The sequence below is a fragment of the Macaca fascicularis genome, chromosome 7, assembly GCF_037993035.2.
Source record: "Macaca fascicularis isolate 582-1 chromosome 7, T2T-MFA8v1.1".
In the NCBI taxonomy this organism is placed as follows: Eukaryota; Metazoa; Chordata; class Mammalia; order Primates; family Cercopithecidae; genus Macaca; species Macaca fascicularis.
Window position 1 is genome coordinate 40,952,261 of NC_088381.1, and position 20,241 is coordinate 40,972,501.

Consider the following 20,241-nt stretch of genomic DNA (forward strand, 5'->3'; position numbering starts at 1 on the left):
TCGAGTCCTACGTTTAGCGATAGCAAGAATCACCCACTGACAGAGCTCGACTCGGGTGGGTACAAGGAAGTAGACAAGGAAGCAGGAAGAAACAAGAGGCGCACAGGTGGGCGGGATCCGTACTGGAGGCGGTGCGACCTTGCGGGGCGGTGCAAGCTGGCGGAACCCGCGTGAGTGAGGTTGGTGTTGCGAAGGGAACTAGTCCGGTGCAGGACGTGGGGCTTTTGCAGCCCAGCTGGTTCCGGCTGGGGAAGATGGCGGTGGCTGAGGCGGTGTCCGGGGAGCCGCTGGTGCACTGGTGCACCCAGCAGTTGCGGAAAACTTTCGGCCTGGATGTCAGCGAGGAGATCATTCAGTGAGAACAGTTGGGGTCCAAGCGGGGAAGGAGCTCTGGGATGTGCACTGCCTGAGCGAACAGGGAAGCGGGGAGGACTGAAAAGTTAAGAGAGAAATGTGATAAAGGGGCTGCAGTCTGTAGTCTGTAGGCGTCGAATTCTGGCCTCCGCCTTTGTAGTTTAGTTTCTGGAATAGGGTGTCCGGCTCCGCAATCTGCCGTTCAGGCTTTTTTCCCTGGGAAGACGCCCAGTCTGTAATAATTAGTACTGCATGACTGTCCCAGGAGCCAGTTTCCTTTCTAGAGAGAAGGGGCAGGTCAAATTGTATTTCCTAACTCTTAACTCTTTATTTATTTATTTATTTATTGTTGTTATTATTGAGACCGAGTCTCTGTCGCCCAGGCTGGAGTACAGTGGCGCGATCTTGGCTCACTGCAACCTCCGCCTCCCGGGTTCAGGCGATTCACTTGCCTCAGCCTCCCAAGTAGCTGGGATTACAGGCACGCACCACCACGCCCGGCTAATTTTTTAAAATTTTTAGTACAGTCGGGGTTTCACCATGTTGTCCAGGCTAGTCTCCAACTCCTGACCTCAAGTGATCCGCCCGCCTCGACCTCCCAAAGTGCTGGGATTACAGGCGTGAGCCACCGCACCCAGACATACTCTGAACATTTTAGTGGGCCCAGTCTGAGTTGTGTCAGTACGGCCAATAGGGTCAGCTGTGTCAATAGGACCTAGGATTTAAGTGGAAGCAGCGTGGAAGAGTACAAATAGCTTCCGACTCTGGAGTTGCAGGTTCTATATTCTGTTGTCGTTTACCTGTTTTAGAACCCAAGACAACTTAATTTTTCTCTCTGTACCCTGGTTTCTTCATCTATAAGATGAATCATTAGTAGGCATGCTTTATGACTCTTATGAAATGGAGATGGTAAACATGATTTAATATCTGCTTTCAACTGATTAAAGAACATTTGTTGCACTGTTACACGCCAGATATTGGGGTAACAAAGACAAGACAGTTGGGTTCCCCTTCGTTGATGAGTGCTGAGATTGGGGAAGTGAAGGGGCTTGTTGGAGCACAAAATAAATGATCCTTATTAAGATTTGAAAAACTCGGAAGGTTTACTGGAAAGGATGACTTTCACCTGAGAACTAAGGAATAGACAGAGGTGGAGGTCCAAAGTGTTCAGGCAGTGGAGAAAGCTGCAAAAATGGGACTTGATCAAAGAACTGAAAGTGTTCCTTAATTTGATTCCTTGGTCACTAATGCTGAAACCTAAATTGCAGTTCTAGGGCTTTTGTAGGAAGTAAGATGAGTTTCTGAGTTTGGGAGAAAATAGACTTTTTGGCAAGGAAAGAGTTAAAGTAGGCTATTTTAATGGATTTTTTTGAGGTCCTAGGAGATGGCTCAAGCCCTTATTCCCAGCACTTTGGGAGGTGGAGGTGGGAGGATCGCTTGAGACTGGGAGTTGGAGAGCAGTCTGGGCAACATAGCGAGACCCTGTCTGTACAGAAATAAAAAAAGTAAACAACAAGATAAGGGATTTTTTTGAAGAGTAGAATAGACAACAAAACAACAGCAAAATCTTATGGTTTGGCTTTACCCTTGCTTGAAGGCAGTCAAATTAAGTATTTAGTAGTTTTCAAACATTTTTTAAAGCAGTGGAATGCTATAAATAAAATAATGCAACTTTGCAATATATAAAACAGAAAAGTGTTTTTTACGAATATAAGTTCAAACTTTTCACTTTTTTTTTTTTTTGAGACGGAGTCTTGCTCTGTTGCCCAGGCTGGAGTGCGGTGGTGTCATCTCAGCTCACTGCAACCTCCGCCTCCCGGGTTCAAGCGATTCTCCTGCCTCGGCCTGCCAAGCAGCTGGGATTACAGGTGTGCACTGCCATGCCTGGCTAATTTTTGTATTTTTAGTAGAGATGGGGTTTCATCATATTGACCAGGGTGGTCTCGAACTCCTGACCTCAGATCCACCTGCCTTGGCTGCCCAAAGTGCTGGGGTTACAGGCGTGAGCCGCCGTGCCTGGCCCAATTTTCACATATTTATTATAAAGTTACCCAGTATTAAAAAAAAAAAAAGATTGAGGTGGCCAGGCACAGTGGTTCCTGCCTGTAATCTAAACACTTTGGGAAGTCAAGGCAGGCAGATCACTTGAGGTCAGGAATTTCAGACTAGCCTGGCCAACATGGTGAAACCCCCACTCTACTAAAAATACAAAACTTAGCTGGGTGTGTTGGAGAGTGCAGGTCGTCTCAGCTACTTGGAAGGCTGAGGCAGGAGAATCCCTTGAACCTGGGGGCAGAGGTTGCAGTGAGCTGATATCGCACCACTGCACTCCATCCTGGGTGACAAAGTGAGACCTCGTCTCAAAAAAAAAAAAAAAAAAAAAAGGAAAAATGAAAGATTGAGGCTATTTTTGATAAATTAACAGTTTGAAACAGGGTAAGAATGATAGATGTAGTCTTCTCAGTCTAGAATCCAGTTGTATTTTGTTTGGATTACACAGTATCAAGAACATGGTTTCTCAGGCCAGGCGTGGTGGCTCATGCCTGTAATTCTAGCACTTTAGGAGGCCAAGGCAGGCAGATCAGGAGGTCAGGAGTTCAAGACCAGCCTGGCCAACATGGTGAACCCCCATCTCTACTAAAAATACAAAAAAAAATTAGCCAGGTGTGGTGGCGGGCACCTGTAATCCCAGCTACTCAGGAGACTGAGGCAGGAGAATCACTTGAACCCAGGAGGGAAAGGTTGCAGTGAGTCGAGATCTCACCACTGCACTCCTGTCTGGGCGACAGAGCAAGACTCCATCTCAAAAAAAAAAAAATTGTATTCCCCCTGGGAAGAAGGTCAGTGCCCATCGGCATGTATTATGCTAAGATACTATTTGAATCATTTGTTAGGTATTCACTAGTATGCACAACAGGCTGTTATGCCATGATGAAAGCATTTGCTGTGCCTTGCCTGGCATTTAATTGAGAATTACCCAGGTGTACATACTACAGTAATGTACTAACTTGAACAATTTTATATGAGTGACCTGAATTTTTAAAATAGCACAGAGCTATTAACTTTTTTTTTTTTTCTTTTTTGAGATGGAATCTCACTCTGTCACCCAGGCTGGAGTGCAGTGACAGGATCTTGGCTCACTGCAACCTCTACCTCCCAGTTCAAACAATTCTCCTGCCTCAGCCTTCCCAGTAGCTGGGACTACAGGCTCGTGACACTATACCCAGCTAATGTTTGTATTTTTAGTAGAGATGGGGTTTCACCATGTTGGCCAGGCTGGTCTCTAACTCCTGACCTCAGGTGATCCACCCGCTTCAGCCTCCCAAAGTGCTGGGAGCTACCATGCCCCGCCATTTTCGTTTGTTTGAGACAGAGTCTCATTCTGTTGCTCAGGCTGGAATGTAGTGATGCAATCATGGCTCTGCAGCCTTCACCTCTGAGACTCAAAGAATCCTTCCACCTCAACCTCCCAAGTAGCTAGGACTACAGGCACATGCCTCTATGCCTGGCTAATTTTAATTTTTCTTCTAGAGACAAGGTCTCCCTATGTTGCCCAGGCTGGTCTGAAACTCCTGGGCCCAAGTGATCCTCCAGCCTCAGCCTCCCAAACTGTTGGGATTACAGGCATGGGCTCCCGCACCCAGTCAGAAGATTCTCTTAATGAGGCCCAAAGGCACAGATTTGTTTACCTCTAGAGCATAATTCTGCAGTTCCACCACTACACTATGAAAAGAATGCAGTACATATGCTACCAATCATGGGACAATTTCATAATTTTTACAAATTTAAAGGATATAGCACGATGATAATTTTCTTTTTTTTTTTTTTTTTTTTTGAGACGGAGTCTCGCTCTGTCACCCAGGCTGGAGTGCAGTGGCCGGATCTCAGCTCACTGCAAGCTCCGCCTCCCGGGTTTACGCCGTTCTCCGGCCTCAGCCTCCCGAGTAGCTGGGACTACAGGCGCCCGCCACCTCGCCCGGCTAGTTTTTTTTTGTATTTCTTAATAGAGACGGGGTTTCACCGTGTTAGCCAGGATGGTCTCGATCTCCTGACCTCGTGATCCACCCGTCTCGGCCTCCCAAAGTGCTGGGATTACAGGCTTGAGCCACCGCGCCCGGCCACGATGATAATTTTCTTACATTCCATATCATTGTGTCTGAATTACAGTTTCTTCAGGTTTTGTACTGTCTTCAGTGTCTTATATGTTAATTTGTAAGTAATTTTTATCACTTCTTTCTCCTGTAATGATAAGATGTTCACTGTAGAAAACTAAAAAAATCAGAAAAGGATAAAAGAGTAAACCAAAATTACCGTAATACTACAACCCAGAAATAAGCACTGTTTCTTTCTGTTTTTTCCAGTATATATAATAATGTAATACTTTTAAAAACATATTTATTGGCTGGGAGCAGTGGCTCACGCCTGTAATCCTAGTACTTTGGGAGGCCGAGGCGGGTGGATCACGAGGTCAGAAGATCGAGACCATCCTGGCTAACACGTTGAAACCCCGTCTGTACTAAAAAATACAAAAAATTAGCCAGGCGTGGTGGTGGGCACCTGTAGTCCCAGCTACTCACGAGGCTGAGGCAAGAGAATGGCGTGAACCGGGGAGGCAGAGCTTGCAGTGAGCTGACATGGCACCACTGTACTCCAGCCTGGGCGACAGGGTGAGACTTTGTCTCAAAAAAAAAAAAAAAAGTAAGAAAAAAGAAAATAAAAATAAAACTACCTTTAATCCCATCACTCACTAGTAATCATTTTGGTGTATAACTTTTTTTCCTACACATAAGTGTATGTATGTATACCTTCATACCAGTTAGGATCATATGGTATTTCTAGCATCTAGCATAGTACTTGGCTCAAAGTAAACACTCTAATAGATTAATGAATGGTTTTTACTACCTAGATCTCTGTTAAGATTACTGAGAAACAGTGTAAGTTAGTCTTGTTTCAATAACTTATATCTTTGCCTCCTGAGGTATGTTTTGTCAATTGAGAGTGCTGAAGAGATACAAGAATATGTTACTGATCTCCTCCAGGGAAATGAAGGCAAAAAAGGTCAATTCATAGAAGAACTTATAACCAAATGGCAAAAGAATGATCAGGAGTCGATTTCTGATCCTTTGCAGCAGTGCTTCAAAAAAGATGGTAAGTTAATGTAATTAAGCAAATGTTGAAATATTGGTAAGTGGGCAGGCTTAAAGAATTTAATTTTTTTTTTCCATCTTGTATTTCTTCACAACTAACTTAAACAGAATCATATGTATACATATTTTTAGTTCGGTTCTACTCAATCCGTAATGAATTTTGCTCTAGTTCTTTTTTAACTTAGAAAATATCACCAAAAAATGCCTGTTTACAGACACAAATGTGGCTTCAGAATAATTTGAAAAATTTATACATAAAGAAACATTTTTCAGTCATGTGCATACCTGGATGTAAGTAAAGTGTTGATTGACTATAGTATGAATAGCATTTAGAGATAACTACTTAAACAGTACAAAAGACGAGCACCAAACTAAATAAGTTATTATGCAATCTACAATATCAGAATTTTGTTTGTTTTGAAACATGGTCTCACTTTCATTGCCCAGGCTGGAGTGGTGTGGCTTGATCACAGCTCACTGCAGCCTCTGCTTCCTGGGCTCAGATGATTCTCCCACCTCAGCTTCCTGAGTAGCTGGGACTGCAGGAGTGTGTTACCACACCTGGCTAATTTTTTTATTTTTTTCTAGGGATAGGGTCTCACTCTGTTGTCCAGACTGCTCTCAAACTCCTTGGTTCAAACGATCCACCTGCCTCGGCCTCTCAAAGTGCTAGGATTATACATGTGAGCCACTGAGCTTGATTTTAGAATATGAGATTTTAATTTAACTTAAAACCAGCCACTTGTTTGAGTTCTTTTTCATTGACTGCACTCTTAAAAATGATGATTTAAATTTTATTCTGGTTTGGCAGGAAAAGATAATTAAAAATCTTCTCGATGATATCTTGACTCTAAATATTAAGCATCACCTTAGTTTATTAGCTATAGAAGTTCACCAGGAATCCTCTTATCAATCTGTGTGTGTGTATTTTTTTTTCTATCTTCAAAGAAATTTTAGATGGGCAGAAATCAGGAGACCATCTAAAGCGGGGTAGAAAGAAAGGGAGAAACAGACAGGAAGTTCCTGCATTTACTGAACCTGACACGACTGCAGAAGTTAAAACACCTTTTGATTTGGCTAAGGTGAGTGCTTATAGATTGAAGCTTTTTCTGGCTATTGGAGAAGAGGAAGTGACTAATACATTTCAGAGAGCAAAGTGTACAAATTGGTCTAGAATGGCAATTTTTCAACAAATGCATGAATTTTAGGAGGAAAAATTACATGTACTCCTTTCTCTATGGTAGATTTTTTCTTTGGCAACCTGATTAGTATTATAAAGGCATCTTTGCTTTTTTTTTTCCCCCCCGCCAAGAAGGAGTCTTGCTCCATCGCCGAGACTGGAGTGCAGTGGCACCATCTTGGCTCACTGCAACTTCCCCCTCCTGAATTCAAGCAGTTCTCCTGCCTCAGCCTCCCGAGTAGCTGGGCGCTCGTCACCATGCCCGGCTAATTGACATCTTTGCTTTGAGATGAGATTCAGGCAGATAAATATAAGTTGAAAAATATTTAATGAAGTGTGTCCCATGCGGCTGGTGCTTTTTTTTTTTTTTTAAGTATGGAACGCTTCATGAGTTTTTTTTTTTTGAGACGGAGTCTCGCTCTGTTGCCAGGCTGGAGTGTAGTGGCAACACCTCCTGGGTTCAAGCGATTCTCCTGCCTAGTCTCCCGAATAGCTGGGACTACAGGCACGCGCCACCATACCCAGATAATTTTTTTTTTTTTTTTTTTTTTGAGACAGAGTCTCGCTCTGTCGCTCAGGCTGGAATGCAGTGGCTCAATCTTAGCTCACCACAACCTCTGCCTCCTGGGTTCAAGCGATTCTCTTGCTTCAGCCTCCCGAGTAGCTGGTACTACATGCCCACACTGCCACGCCCAGCTGATTTTTCATATTTTAGTAGAGACGGGGTTTCACCAAGTTGCCCAAGCTGGTCTCGAACTCCTGAGCTCAGGCAATCCACCCACATTGGCCTCCCAAAGTGCTAGGATTATAGGCGTGAGCCACCGCACCTGGCCCCGTTTTTGAACTTTAAATAAATGGAGCTAAATAGTGTGTACTCTTGTATCTAGCTGTTTTTGTTTGTTTGTTTGTTCGTTTGTTTTTTGAGATGGAGTCTTGCTCTGTCACCCAGGCTGGAGTGCAGTGGTGCAATCTTGACCCACTGCAACCTCTGCCTTCGGGGTTCAAGTGATTGGCCGGCCTCAGCCTCCCAAGTAGCTGGGATTACAGGCGCGCACACTACCACACCCAGCTAATTTTTGTATTTTTAGTAGAGATGGGATTTCACCATGTTGGCCAGGCTGTCTTGAACTCCTGACCTCAAGCAATTTGCCTGCCTTGGCCTCTCAAAGTGCTGGGATTACAGGCGTGAGCCACTGTGCCCAGCCAGTGTCTAGCTTCTTTCAATTTATGAGATTCATCTCTATTCTGGACAGCTATATTTTCTCATTCTCATTGCTACACAGAATTTTATTAAGTGAATACATCACAATTTATCCATTCTAATATTTGGATAGTTACCAATTCCAATGCAACAGTGAACATTCTTGTATATATTTTTGGTGAACATATTTACACATTTCTGTTTAGTATGTATCTAGGAGTTGAATTGCTGTGTCATAGAACATGCATATGTTCAACTTTAATTGATATGAGTTTGCAGTCCTGCCAGCAGTGTATGAGAGGTCTAATTCTTTTGTATCTTTGCTAGCACTTCATATTTTCTCTTTTTCAGTTTAGCCATTCTGATTGGTATTTAGTGGTATTGCATTTTGTTTTCGTTTTTGCATTATTTTTACGAGAAATTGAGAACTTTTTCATATGCCTGTTAGTCATTAGGATATCTTTTGTTACGAAGTTCTTATTTAGGTTTTTTTTTTTTGCCCTTTTTTTTTTTTTTGAGATAGGATCTCACTCTGTTGCCCAGTGGTGCGAACTCAACTAACTGCAACCTCCACCTTCTGTTTGCCTGTTTTTCTATTGTATTATCTGTCCTTTTCTTACTGGTTTCTGATTGAGTCAACTTTATATTTATTTTTCTTATTTTATTGATTGCCCATATTTCCAAATCTGTGAATATCATCTGCTTTTAGAGGCATTCTTGTTTCTTATGATCTCCAATTTAGCTGTTTTTAAAGATGTCATATAAACAGATCTAACTGCTACATTTACCTTCCACTAGCCATAGTAATGGGCTGAAAGCTACTAGCAGAAAAGACAAGGTAATTACCAGCTAGTTTTTCTAGAGTATAACCTTTCCTTAGAAATTTGATTATAACTAATTTGTATTTCTTCCTTTCCCTGCCTTCTTTCTTTGTTCTTGGATAGTATATAAGTTGTTATTGAACAGAACTGAGCATTTTCTCCCTTGACTTTTTACATTGTCGTTAATTATTTGATGTTATTCTGATGTCTTTGTACAATTAGGCACAAGAGAACAGCAACTCCGTAAAGAAGAAGACAAAGTTTGTCAATTTATACACAAGAGAAGGACAGGACAGGCTTGCAGTCCTGCTCCCTGGTCGCCACCCTTGTGATTGCCTGGGCCAGAAGCACAAGCTCATCAATAACTGTCTGATCTGTGGGCGCATTGTCTGTGAACAAGAAGGCTCTGGCCCTTGCTTATTCTGTGGCACTCTGGTAAAGTATTTCTTTTCTATTTTATTTTACTGTGCTTTGTGTTAATATGCAGGGCCATTCAGATATCAAATAATTTCTCTTTTTTTTTTTTTGTTGAGACAGAGTCTCACTCTGTTGCCCAGGCTGGAGTGCAGTGGCGCGATCTCGGCTCACTGTAAGCTCCGCCTCCCGGGTTCATGCTATTCTCCTGCCTCAGCCTTCTGAGTAGCTAGGACTACAGGCGCCTGCCACCATGCCTGGCTAATTTTTTGTACTTTTAGTAGAGATGGAGTTTTACAGTGTTAGCCAGGATGGTCTCGATCTCCTGACCTCGTGATCCACCCACCTCGGCCTCCCAAAGTTCTGGGATTACAGGCATGAGCCACCATGCCTGGCCTTCTCTTTTTCTTAGTAAATTTCTTCCCTAAAATATCCAGTGAACTCGAGTAGCAGGGATATGATTAATTAGAAACCCAAGGTTAGGCCAGGCAAGGTGGCGCACGCCTAAAGTCCCAACACTTTGGGAGGCCAAGGCGGGTTTTGGGAGGCTGAGGTGGGAGGATCCCTTGAGCCCAGGAGTTTCAGACCAGCCTGGGCAATGTAGGAAGACCCTGTCTCTACAAAAAAAATATATTTTTTTAATTAGTTGGGCTGGTGTGGTGGTGCGCACCTGTGGTAGCAGTTACATGAGGGGCTAAAGTGGGAGCTTCACGTGATCTCAGGACGTCCAGGCTGCAGTGAGAGAGCGAGTCCTTGTCTCAGAAGAAAGAAAGAAACCCCAGATTATATCCTACTACTCAGGCCATTAATGAGAAGGGTTTTGAGAACATGCATTGTTGAGAGATCCAAGTCTTCTTGTGTCAGATTAACTTTAAGAAAACTATAGGGCCTGAAATGTCAAAATTAATTTTGTCTAAGTCTTCAGTTCTGGTGTGGCTCCTAGCCCTAGGAGAACAGAGACACTGTGACAGAATCCTCAGGTCATTATAGCTTCTATTTCCAGGATACCACCTTGTCATAACTCTGGTTTGTCTGAGAGAATGACCTCAAGAATGTAGTGATAATGACTCACAAAAACCCTTAATGAGCTATCTAGAAAGCTAATTTTACCAAGTTGAGCTGGCTGGCAGAAGCAGTGGCATTTGGTGTTGGTAAAGGCATCCATTTTATATTACTTCATTTTCTCCTCTTTTCTGATGGGGCCCTTAATTTTTTCTTTTCTTTTCTTTTTTTTTTTTTTTTGAGACGGAGTCTCACTCTGTCGCCCAGGCTGGAGTGCAGTGGCGTAATCTCAGCTCACTGTAACCTCCGCCTCCTGGGTTTAAGCAGTTCTCTTGTCTCAGCCTCCCTAGTAGCTGGGACAACAGGTGCACACCACCATGCCCGGCTAATTTTTTGTATTTTTAGTAGAGACAGGGTTTCACCATATTGGTCAAGCTGGTCTCGGAACTCCTGACCTCAGGTGATCCACCCTCCTCAGCCTCCCAAAGTGCTGGGATTACAGGTGTGAGCCACCGTGCCTAGTGAAACCCTTAATTTTTTCATATGCTCAGAATAAGCTGATAGACAATGGATGACCTGAAAAATGTAGTGTCTACTAATAAAAATGTCCATTAAATGGCAGTAAATCTCCTCCCATATGGAGCTTTCTCTTTAGAGCAAGCTCCTATAGCTGCTGGCAGGAATTCTGTGTGTCATTGAGGCAACTACTAGGAAGTATTGTACAGTGTTTTCTCCTAGGTCCTTGAATCTTTTAGTTCAAGAAACAATGTAGGCCGGGCGCGGTGGCTCAAGCCTGTAATCCCAGCACTTTGGGAGGCCGAGACGGGTGGATCACGAGGTCAGGAGATCAAGACCATCCTGGCTAACACGGTGAAACCCCGTCTCTACTAAAAAATACAAAAAACTAGCCAGGCGAGGTGGCGGGCGCCTGTAGTCCCAGCTACTCGGGAGGCTGAGGCAGGAGAATGGCGGGAACCCGGGAGGCGGAGCTTGCAGTGAGCCGAGATCTGGTCACTGCGCTCCAGCCTGGGCGACAGAGCAAGACTCCGTCTCAAAAAAAAAAAAAAAAAAAAGAAACAATGTAAAGCAGATTGGCCTTGAAGTCTGTTTGTTTGTTTGTTTGTTTGTTTTTGAGACGGAGTCTCATTCTCTTGCCCAGCCTGGAGTGCAGTGGCTCACTGCAACTTCCGCCTCCCAGCTTCAAGCGATTCTCCTGCCTCAGCCTCTCAAGTAGCTGGGATTACAGGTGCCCATTACCATGCCCAGCTAATTTTTGTATTTTTAGTAGAGAGGGTTTCTCCATATTGACCAGGCTGATCTTGAACTCGTGACCTCAGGTGATCCACCTGTCTTGGCCTCCCAAAGTGCTGGGATTACAGGCGTGAACCACTGCACCTGTCCCTTGTTTGTTTTTTAGACAGTCTCAGGCCAGGCATGATGGCTTATGTCTGTAATCCCAGCACTTTGGGAGGCTGAGTTGGAAGGATGACTTGAGCCTGGGAGGTGGAGGTTGCAGTGAGCAGAGATGGTGCCACCGCACTCCCATCTGGATGACAAAGCCACACCCTGACTCACAAAGAAGAAAAGAAGAAAAAATAACTTACTTTCAAAGGATAAATATTTCCCACTGTTGAGAATACTGGATAAAACATATGATATTTTACCATAAAAAGTAACCCAGTTCTAATCATGAAGTCCAAATCTGACAAGAGAAGTTAATTATAAGAAGATGTCTTATTAAAAAGAACCAAAAGCCAGGTATGGTGGCTGATGCCTATAATCCCATTGCTTTCAGAGGCAGAGGAGGGAAGACTACTTGAGCCCAGGAATTCAGGACCAGCCTGGGCAACATGGCAAAACCCTGTATCTACAAAGAAGTCCCAGCTCCTGAGTAGCTGGGACTACAGGCACACACCACCATGCCAGGCTAATTTTTGTATTTTTTTGTTGAGATGGGATTTGGCCATGTTGCCCAGGCTGGTCTCGAATTCCTGCACTCAAGCAATCTGCCTCAGCCTCCCAAAGTGCTGGGATTACAGTCATGAGCCCCTGTGCCCAGCCTTTTTTTTTTCTAAACCATTAAGTCATTCAGGGAGATGTGCAGTGATATAAGTTTTTTGTTTGGTTCATAAAAAAGAAATGGAAAGAGATCTGGAGAAAAACTCATTTGCATTTTTATATTTTGATGTGTTTGGATTAAAAAACACCAGTAGTCTCATAATTTTACCCCATCTAATATGTAATTTCAGGTTACTTTTAGATATATCAAGAAAACAATATAATTTAACTATTGGATCACATGTCTTACTCTTATTATTTTACAGGTGTGTACTCATGAGGAACAAGATATTTTACAGCGTGACTCAAACAAGAGCCAGAAACTGCTAAAGAAACTCATGTCAGGTAGACAGCAATCTTCTAACTGGATGACTCGGGTGATGGGTGTCTTGTTGCGTCTGTGGTTGTTTCCCTTTTCTGTATTCTGGAGTGCAAGATGCAGTTTATTCACTCATTCTCTGTTTTTGTTTTTGTTTTTTTGAGATGGAGTCTCACTCTTATCACCCAGGCTGGAGTGCAGTGCGCGATCTCGGCTCTCTGCAACCTCCGCCTCCTGGATTCAAGTGATTCTCCTGCCTCAAACTTCCGAGTAGCTGGGATTGCAGGTGTGTGCCATCACGTGTGGCTAATATTTACTTTTTTTTTTTTTTGAGATGGAGTCTCGCTCTGTTGCCCAGGCTGCAGTGCAGTGGCACTGATCTCAGCTCACTGCAACCTCTGCCTCCTGGGTTCAACTGATTCTCCAGCCTTAGCCTCCCAAGTAGCTGGGACTACAGGTGCATGCCACCACACCTGGCTAATTTTTTGTATTTTTAGTAGAGACGAGGTTTCACCATGTTAGCCAGGATGGTCTTGATGTCCCGACCTCGTCGTCTGCCCACCTTGGCCTCCCAAAGTGCTGAGATTACAGGCGTAAGCCACTGCGCCCAGCCAGTATTTACATTTTTTTAGTAGCGATGGGGTTTTGCCATGTTGGCCAGGCTGGTCTTGAACTCATTACCTCAAGTGATCCGCCTGCCTCGGCCTCCCAAAGCATTGGGATTACAGGTGTGACCCACTGTGCCTGGCCTATTCACTCATTCTATAAGCATCTATTTTTTAGAAAAATTATTAAGACTACATAACATTAAACAGCAAAATAAATATTAGTATTACATTATAATCTAAAGAATAAAATTAATATTCTTGCGACCATACTTGTATAAATAACTGAATAAGTTAATAAAATGGAGAAAGGACAACGCTTCTTATAAAAGAATTCCAGTTAATAAAGTGTAAGAAATGAAAATACCAGAAAATCACAATTAGAACACTGCAGTAGTAACTGCCACAAGCACGATCCACCAATGGACTGAAATTATCGTGTGAAAGTTTTAAGAACAAGGGATTTACAATGTCATGGAAGACAAGATTGAAGAAACGTCACAGATTAGACTAAGGATATATGTGACGACTAATTGCAGTATACATCCAGTATTGGATCCTAGAACAGAAAAATAACATTAATGGAAAAAAAATGTTAAAATCCAAATAGTTTGTTCATAGTGTTATACCAATGTTAATTTCTTAGTTTTGATAATTATACTATGGTTTTGTAAAATAAGACAGTAACATTAAAGTAAGCTATGTGAAGGTTATATAGGAACTCTACTTATTTTCTAATTATTTTGTATGCCTTTATGCTTGAAACACACCTGACAAAAATAGTGAAGGACTTCCTTTTTTAAATGTTTCTTTTATTTTTTATTTTTGAGACGGAGTTTGCTCTTTTTGCCTAGGCTGGAGTGCAATGGTACAATCTCGGCTCACTGCAACCTCCGCCTCCCAGGTTCAAGCAATTCTCCTGCCTCAGCCTCCCGAGTAGCTGGGATTACAGACATGCGCCACTACCCTGGCTAATTTTGTGTTTTTAGTAGAGACAGGGTTTCTCCATGTTGGTCAGGCTGGTCTTGAACTTCCAACCTCAGGTGATCCACCCACCTCAGCCTCCCAAAGTGCTGGGATTACAGGCGTGAGCCACCGTGCCCGGCCAACAATTTTTTTTTTTCTTTTTCTGAGACAGAGTTTTGCTCTTGTTGCCCAGGCTGGAGTGCAATGGCATGATCTTGGCTCACTGCAACCTCCGCCACCTGGGTTCAAGTGATTCTCCTGCCTCAGTCTCTCGAGTAGCTGGGATTACAGGCATGTGCCACCATGCCTGGCCAATTTTTTTGTATTTTGAGTAGAGATGGGGTTTCCCCATATTGGCCAGGCTAGTCTGGAACTCGGCTAGTCTGGAACTCCTGACCTCAGGTGATCCGCCCACGTCAACCTCCTGAAGTGCTGGGATTACAGGCGTGAGCCACCGCACTTGGTCAGTTAAGGGCATTATTTTTATTTATTTTATTATTTATTCATTTATTTTTGAGATGGAGTTTCTCTCTGTCTCCCAGGCTGGAGTGCAGTGGCGCAATCTCGGCTCACTGCAAGCTCTGCCTCCCGGGTTCACGCCATTCTCCTCCCTCAGCCTCCTGAGTAGCTGGGACTAGCTAGAGGCGCCCGCCACCACGCCCAGCTAATTTTTTTGTACAGCCGATGTTTCACCATGTTAGCCAGTATGTTCTTGATCTCCTGACCTTGTGTTCCCCATGCCTCAGCCTCCCAAAGTGCTGGGATTACAGGCGTGAGCCACTGCAACCCGCCCCTCCCCCCCCCCCCGCATTTTTAATTTTTTTAGAAGGAGTCTTGCTCTGTCGCCCGGGCTGGAGTGCAGTGAGCGATCTTGGCTCACTGCAACCTCCGCCTCCCGGGTTCAAGCAATTCTCCTGCCTCAGCCTCCCGAGTAGCTGGGACTACAGGCGTGCGCCACTATGCCCAGCTAAAATTTTGTATTTTTAGTAGAGATGGGATTTCACCAAGTTGGTTGGCCAGGATGGTCTTGATCTGTTGACTTCTTGATCCGCCTGCCTCGGCCTCCCAAAGTGCTGGAATTACAGGCATGAGCCACCGCTCCCGGCAGTTAAGGACATTATTAAAAGGAAAAACAATATACTCATTACCCACTACTTAACGCAAATATTTCATTTTGTTCCTGCCTTGGTTCATAGTACTTTTTGTTTTATATAGACAGATTGGTTGGGATTATAATGTAGTAATCTGTGTAAAAACATTTGTTTTTCCATTTTTCCAACTAATTCATAATTGGCTGCTATCTTACTATATATTCTTCATAATTGTTTTTAGTAGCTAAAAATAGTCTTTTAACTTGGTTTATTATAATATGATTATTTTCTAATTACTGGATATTTGTTTCCAAATTTTAAATAATATCACAAATCGTCACCTTTATTAAGATAGCTTTTGATTTATTTCCTTGTGATAAATTTCTAAGAATAATGTTACTACGTCAAATAATGTGATCTTTTTTTGACACTTGAGATGTATTTGCCAGATTATTTTGTCCAAATATCATATAAATCACCAGGCATGGTAGCTTATGCCTGTAATCCCAGCACTTTGGGAAGCTGAGATGGGTGGATCACCTGAGGTCGGGAGTTCAAAACCAGCCTGACCAATGTGGAGAAACCCCGTCTGTACCAAAAATACAAAATTAGCCGGGCATGGTGGCACATGCCTGTAATCCCAGATACTTGAGAGGCTGGGGCTGGGAATTGCTTGAACCTGGGAAGCAGAGGTAGTGATGAGCCAAGGTTGTACGTTGCACGCCAGCCTGGGCAACAAAAGCAAAACTCCATCTCAAAAAAAAAAAAAAACAAAAAACATACTAATCTATAGCAATATTAGCATTGTACCCAGAAACCTGTTCACTCTTGTTTTGACATTTCAAATTTGTTTTAGTTGTAAAAGACTGTAATTTTATTATTATTATTATTAATTTTTTTTTTTTTTTTTTTTGAGACGGAGTCTCGCTCTGTCGCCCGGGCTGGAGTGCAGTGGCCGGATCTCAGCTCACTGCAAGCTCCGCCTCCCGGGTTCCCGCCATTCTCCTGCCTCAGCCTCCCGAGTAGCTGGGACTACAGGCACGCCACTGGGCCCGGCTAGTTTTTTTTTGTATTTTTTAGTAGAGACGGGGTTTCACCGTGTTAGCCAGGATGGTCTCGATTTCCTGACCTCGTGATCCACCCGTCTCGGCCTCCCAAAGTGCTGTTTGTTTGTTTGAGACGGAGTCTCTGTCACCTTGGCTGGAGTTCAGTGATGTGCTCTCGGCTCACTGCAACTTCTGCTTCCCAGGTTTAAGCAATTCTTCTGCCACAGCCTCCTGAGTAGCTGGGATTACAGGTGCCTGCCACCACACCCAGCTAATTTTCGCATTTTTAGTAGAGACAGAGTTTTGCCATGTTGGCCAGGCCTCCTGACCTCAGGTGATCCACCCACCTCGGCCTCCCAAAGTGCTGGGATTACAGGCATGAGCCACCGCGCCGGCCTGTAATTTTATTATTAAAGAGGTTGCACATGCCTCTATATTTTTTTCAATTAGATGTTAAGGTAATCATTCTGAGAAAAAATGGTTCTGATTCTACGTACTCTCCTTGTTTGTTTGTTTTTAGTCTCTGTCAGGCTGGAGTACATTGGTATGAACACATTTTACTGCAGCAATTCTCCTGCCTCAGCCTCCCAAGTAGCTGAGTCTACAGGCATGTACCACCGTGTCTGGCTAATTTTTAAATTGTTTGTACAGATGGGCTCTCATCATGTTGCCCAGGCTAGTCTTGAACTCCTAGACTCAAGTGATCCTCCCACCTCAGCGTCCCAAAGTGTTGCAATTACAGGAGTGAGCCACTGCACCCAGCCACCTAACCCATTTTGGATCTTGGGTATATCATAATCTATGGCTCTCTTTTCTGGGATATATAAATTTATAATATGCTGTCAAAGAAGATAGCACAACCATGGAATCAATGTTGGCTTTAGAGTTATACTCGAGCTCAGATTTTGTTTCTAGGGACTAATTTCTTTCTTTCTTTCTTTCTTTTTTTTGAGATGGAGTCTTGCTCTGTCGCCCAGGCTGGAGTGCAGTGGCGCGGTCTCGGCTCACTGCAAGCGTTGCACCCCGGGTTCACTCCATTCTTCTGCCTCAGATTCCCTAGTAGCTGGGACTACAGGTGTCCGCCACAACGCCTGGCTATTTTTTTGTATTTTTAGTGGAGACAGGGTTTCACCGTGTTAGCCAGGATGGTCTCAAACCTCAGCTCCCCAAAGTGCTGAGATTACGGGCATGAGCCACTGTGCCCGGCCACTTGTCTAATTTCTAACTGTGTGAACTCAGTACATTTATAGTCATCTCTGAACTTTAGTTACTTTATCTGTAAAATAAAGATAATACAAACTGTCTTACAGGATTATTGTGAAAATTAAATAGCATGTATACTAAGTGCCTCAGCATTTAGCAGGTTCTTATTAAACTGAAACTGTTCATTTCTGCCCCTTTTGTGAAATTTTCTTTTTTTCTTCCATTATTTATTGTTTAGTTTTGATAATATAAAAGTATATTTAGGCTGGTGTGGTGGATCATGTTTGGAATCCCAGTACTTTGAGAGGCTGAGTTGGGAAGATTGCTTGAAGCCTGGACTTTGAGACCAGCCTGGGCAACATAGTGAGACCCCCTTTCTACAAAAATTTAAAAATTCAGACACAATGGCATGTGCCTGTTGTCTCAGCTACTCAGGAGGCTGAGGTGAGAGGATTGCTTGAGCCTGAGTTTGAGACTGCAGTGAGCTATGATCACACCACTGCACTCCAAACTGGGCAACAGCATTAGATCCTGTCTTGAAAAAACGTATATTTAAAGGTAATATTCAGCAAATTTTTTCACTGAGAAGGCATTTTTATGTCACATTCTTAAATACTTTGGTGCCCTTAGTGAACCAAATTTTTATAAAGGAAGAAAAGATCCCTACCATTTATTGAAAACCTGTCATGTGTCAAGCACTGCTTAATGCTGTACAAGTAAGTCCTGGACTGTGTACTTACTTTCCGTTGAAATGAAGGCTCCAGGCCATCAGGCCAGAACCAGATCTTCTGATGTTTTGTTCTTTGTTGCACACTGGTACAACTAATTTGTATTTAGAGGCTGACACCATTTGACTTCCTTATTGAATTTCAGGGGTGGAGAATTCTGGAAAGGTGGACATCTCTACCAAGGACCTTCTTCCTCATCAAGAATTGCGAATTAAGTCTGGTCTGGAGAAGGCTATCAAGCATAAAGACAAACTGTTAGAGTTTGACAGAACTAGGTATGAAAGGGTTAGAATAACAAATGCTAAGAAATAAACTAGTCTACAGATTCTGGCCATTATTTTGGTACTTGATACCTTCTCAAAGTGGAGTGTGAAAGAGTTAATAGCAAAAGAAGAGCTGGATGCTCTACATAGGAGGCCTACATCTTGTTTTTTAATCCATATTTGAATAATATAGGCTCCCACCAAAAGAATCCTGTCCCGTAGCATTTTTTGATTCCTGGTAAATGTTAGTCTATCCCCTGGACAGTTGATGTGACTTGACATAATTCACCACTTGTTTTACTTGTAGCCATTCATTCACTCACCTGTATTAGAGTACCTATTATGTGCAAACTTGTTAGGCTGGGCTGTGGAGAATCTGTAAGGAATTGCCCTGGGAGAACATAGGTTATGCCCTATCATAGGAAGGCATGATTTACCCTTCTTCTTTCCTTTGACTAAATTTGTTTTTTGATTCAATAATCAGTATATTAAAATATAACTAAATTGACATTATACTCCTGCATTATTATTGTGTAGCCCATTGACTTCTCTCTGTGAGACAGATTTATGATAATTCTGTTTCTGACTTCCTCCTTATTTTTTTCTTTTGAACAAAATATTCGTTGAAAACCAGTTGGTGGTAAAAAATGTTTGGATAGGATTTATATGTTCCCTTCTCAAATGACTCTGTGAGGGTCCTCAGAGAGACCCTGAATCTCCTGTAACCTGAGAGTCTATTCCTGGCATTGTAATCTTTTGATGAGACATTCCTGCTACTTCCAAACCATTTGCTATGAATACATGAGATAAAATTTAGAAAACTATTCCTTAAATAAACCCATCACAAGGTGTGTAACTCATACTCACTCTTCATCCTTTCAGTATCACATTTCACCATACTCAGTAAAACGTATTTTTAGAAATACGTCTTACTAAAAATACAAAAAAATTAGCCGAGCGTAGTGGCGGGCACCTGTAGTCCCAGCTACTCAGGAGGCTGAGGCAGGAGAATGGTATGAACCCAGGAGGCGGAGGTTGTGGTGAGCTGAGATTGCGCCACTGCACTCTAGCCTAGGCGACAGAGCGAGACTCTGTCTCAAAAAAAAAAGAGAGAGAAATGGAATGCACTTCTTGATCAACAGAAACTGGAAAAGGGTCTCTCCCTATTGTTGCTGCTTTGCTGGTGTGTTCATGGGTACCAGTTTCATTATCTAGGTTTTTGTATAAGACCAATTTCCACCAGGCACAGTGGCTCACGCCTGTAAGCCTAACACTTTGGGAGGCCAAGGCAGACGGATTGTTTGAACCTGAAAGTTTGAGAGTAGCCTGGGCAACATAGCAAAACCCCGTCTGTACAAAAACAGAAATTACCTAGGCGTAATGTCATATGTCTGTAATCCCAGCTACTTGGGAGGCTGAGGTGGGAGGATCGATTGAGACTGGGAGGTGGAGGTTACAGTGAGCCGAGATTAATCCAGTGCATTCCAGCCTGGGTGTCATAGCGAGATTGTCTCAAAAAAAAAAAAATTTCTTCCAGAGTACTGTTAAAAATGTTTCTATTCTAAGTCTGCTTTATTTTTGTTTTATTTTTGTGTGTGTATGATCCGCCAGCCTCAGTCTCCCAAAGTGCTGGAATTACAGGTGTGAGCCACTGCACCTGGCCTAAGAAGACAAAATTTTTTTACAATTCTAGCTGAGTATGAAAATTTGAAGTCAATATATGAATCTAACTTCAGTATTTCCCTTATGTCTATTTATGTCACTATTTGTAATTATGGGGAAACTTAATCTTAACTGGATTTATGACATTGGAGTAATCACTCAACTTCTGTAAGCCCCAGGC

The 20,241-nt window shown here is 43.0% G+C and overlaps 1 protein-coding gene across 4 annotated transcripts in view; it reads left to right on the forward strand.

Moving 5' to 3' along the window:
- Positions 1-226: 226 nt before the first annotated feature.
- The window catches only part of TRIP4 (thyroid hormone receptor interactor 4), a 71,023-nt gene continuing 51,008 nt past the window's right edge, over positions 227-20,241 (forward strand). For 3 of the 4 annotated variants that reach the window (XR_012415040.1, XM_005559780.4, XM_045397303.3), the window contains exons 1-6: positions 227-355; positions 5,333-5,502; positions 6,450-6,583; positions 8,926-9,138; positions 12,444-12,522; positions 18,281-18,410. Coding sequence is in view for 3 of the 4 variants with exons in the window: in XM_005559780.4 (XP_005559837.2) it covers positions 255-355; positions 5,333-5,502; positions 6,450-6,583; positions 8,926-9,138; positions 12,444-12,522; positions 18,281-18,410 (827 nt within the window). In the remaining variant the exon portion in view is untranslated. The remainder of the gene's footprint in view (positions 356-5,332; positions 5,503-6,449; positions 6,584-8,925; positions 9,139-12,443; positions 12,523-18,280; positions 18,411-20,241) is intronic. The other variant, XM_073996028.1, reaches the window with a different exon arrangement.